The sequence below is a fragment of the Nanorana parkeri genome, unplaced genomic scaffold, assembly GCF_000935625.1.
Source record: "Nanorana parkeri isolate BGI_ZX_2015 unplaced genomic scaffold, ASM93562v1 scaffold2280, whole genome shotgun sequence".
Lineage (NCBI taxonomy): Eukaryota > Metazoa > Chordata > Amphibia > Anura > Dicroglossidae > Nanorana > Nanorana parkeri.
In genome coordinates, this window is record NW_017308548.1 from 74,870 (window position 1) to 76,252 (window position 1,383).

At 52.6% G+C, this 1,383-nt stretch overlaps 1 protein-coding gene across 1 annotated transcript in view; it reads left to right on the forward strand.

Annotated features, from left to right (window-relative positions):
• Positions 1–1,383, forward strand: part of LOC108801288 (short transient receptor potential channel 2-like) — a 65,525-nt gene that overhangs the window by 21,912 nt on the left and 42,230 nt on the right. Inside the window, exon 13 of the mRNA XM_018573222.1 lies at positions 648–1,340. Coding sequence (XP_018428724.1) covers positions 648–1,340 — 693 coding nt within the window. The remainder of the gene's footprint in view (positions 1–647; positions 1,341–1,383) is intronic.

Below are 1,383 nucleotides of genomic sequence, written 5' to 3' on the forward strand. Positions count from 1 at the left end.
AAAAACAACCCCACACCATAATCCCCCCTCCACCAAACTTTACACTTGGCACAATGCAGTCAGGCAAGTACCGTTCTCCCGGCAACCGCCAATCCCAGACACGTCCATTGGATTGCCAGACAGAGAAGCGTGATTGGTCCCTCCAGAGAACACGCCTCCACTTCTCTAGAGTCCAGTGGCGGCGTGCTTTACACCACCGCATCCCACGCTTTGCATTGCACTTGGTGATGTAAGGCTTGGATGCAGCTGCTCGGCCATGGAAACCCATTCCATGAAGCTCTCTACGCACTGTTGTTGTGCCAATCTGACGGCCACATGGAGTTTGGAGGTCTGTAGCTATTGACTCTGCCGACAGTTGGCGACTTCTGCGCACTGTGCGCTTCAGCATGCGCTCACCCCACTCTGTCATGTGACGTGGCCTACCACTTCCTGGCTGAGTTGCTGTTGTTCCCAGTTGCTTCCACTTTGTTATAATCCCAGTAACAGGTGACCGCGGAATATTTAGTAGCCAGGAAATGTCACGGAACACCTGAATCCAATGATTTGGAGGGGCCCAATACTTTTGGCAATATAGTGTATGGCCGTCCTCAACCTTCCAAACCACCTCTGTCTGGTCATTAACACACTTTGTATCTTCATTTCCGCAGGCAGCCAACTGGAGGGAGATCGTCAACAAGAAGCTCAAGTTTCCAGTGTCCCTCATCAACGCCATTCATGATGGTAACCTCACCCAAGTCCAGCAGCTCCTACAGGTCAGCGATGGGATCCTGCGGCAGCTGGACGACAGCGAGGACCGGTCCTGGCGGGAAGCTCTCAATCTCGCCATCCGGACGGGGAATGAGGAGATCATGAAGACTCTGCTGCACTGCGTCAAGTTTGACTTCAGACAGATCCATGAAGCCCTCCTGGTGGCTGTTGACACCAACCAACCGCACGTGGTCAAAATGCTGCTGGACCGCCTGGACCAGGAGAAAGGGAGCAAGATGGACATTAAGTCGTTCTCCTCGGCTTTCTTCGACAACTCCATCGACAACTCCCGCTTTGCTCCTGGCGTGACCCCGCTGACACTGGCCTGTGAGAAGGACCTCTATGAGATCGTGGAGATGTTGATGAAGAAAGGCCATATCATCACGACTCCTCACAAGATCTCTTGTGCGTGCCTGGAGTGCAGCAATGGACGCAAGTATGACCTGCTTAAGTTCTCGCTGTCCCGCATCAACACGTACAAAGGTATAGCCAGCAGGGCGTATCTGTCCATTGCCAGTGAAGACGCCATGTTGAGGGCCTTCAAGCTGAGCCGGGAGATCAAACGTCTTTCCAGGAAAGAACCCGAATTTAAGGTGAGATTCGATAACGCTATTAAATTTCCACCATTTCACAGTG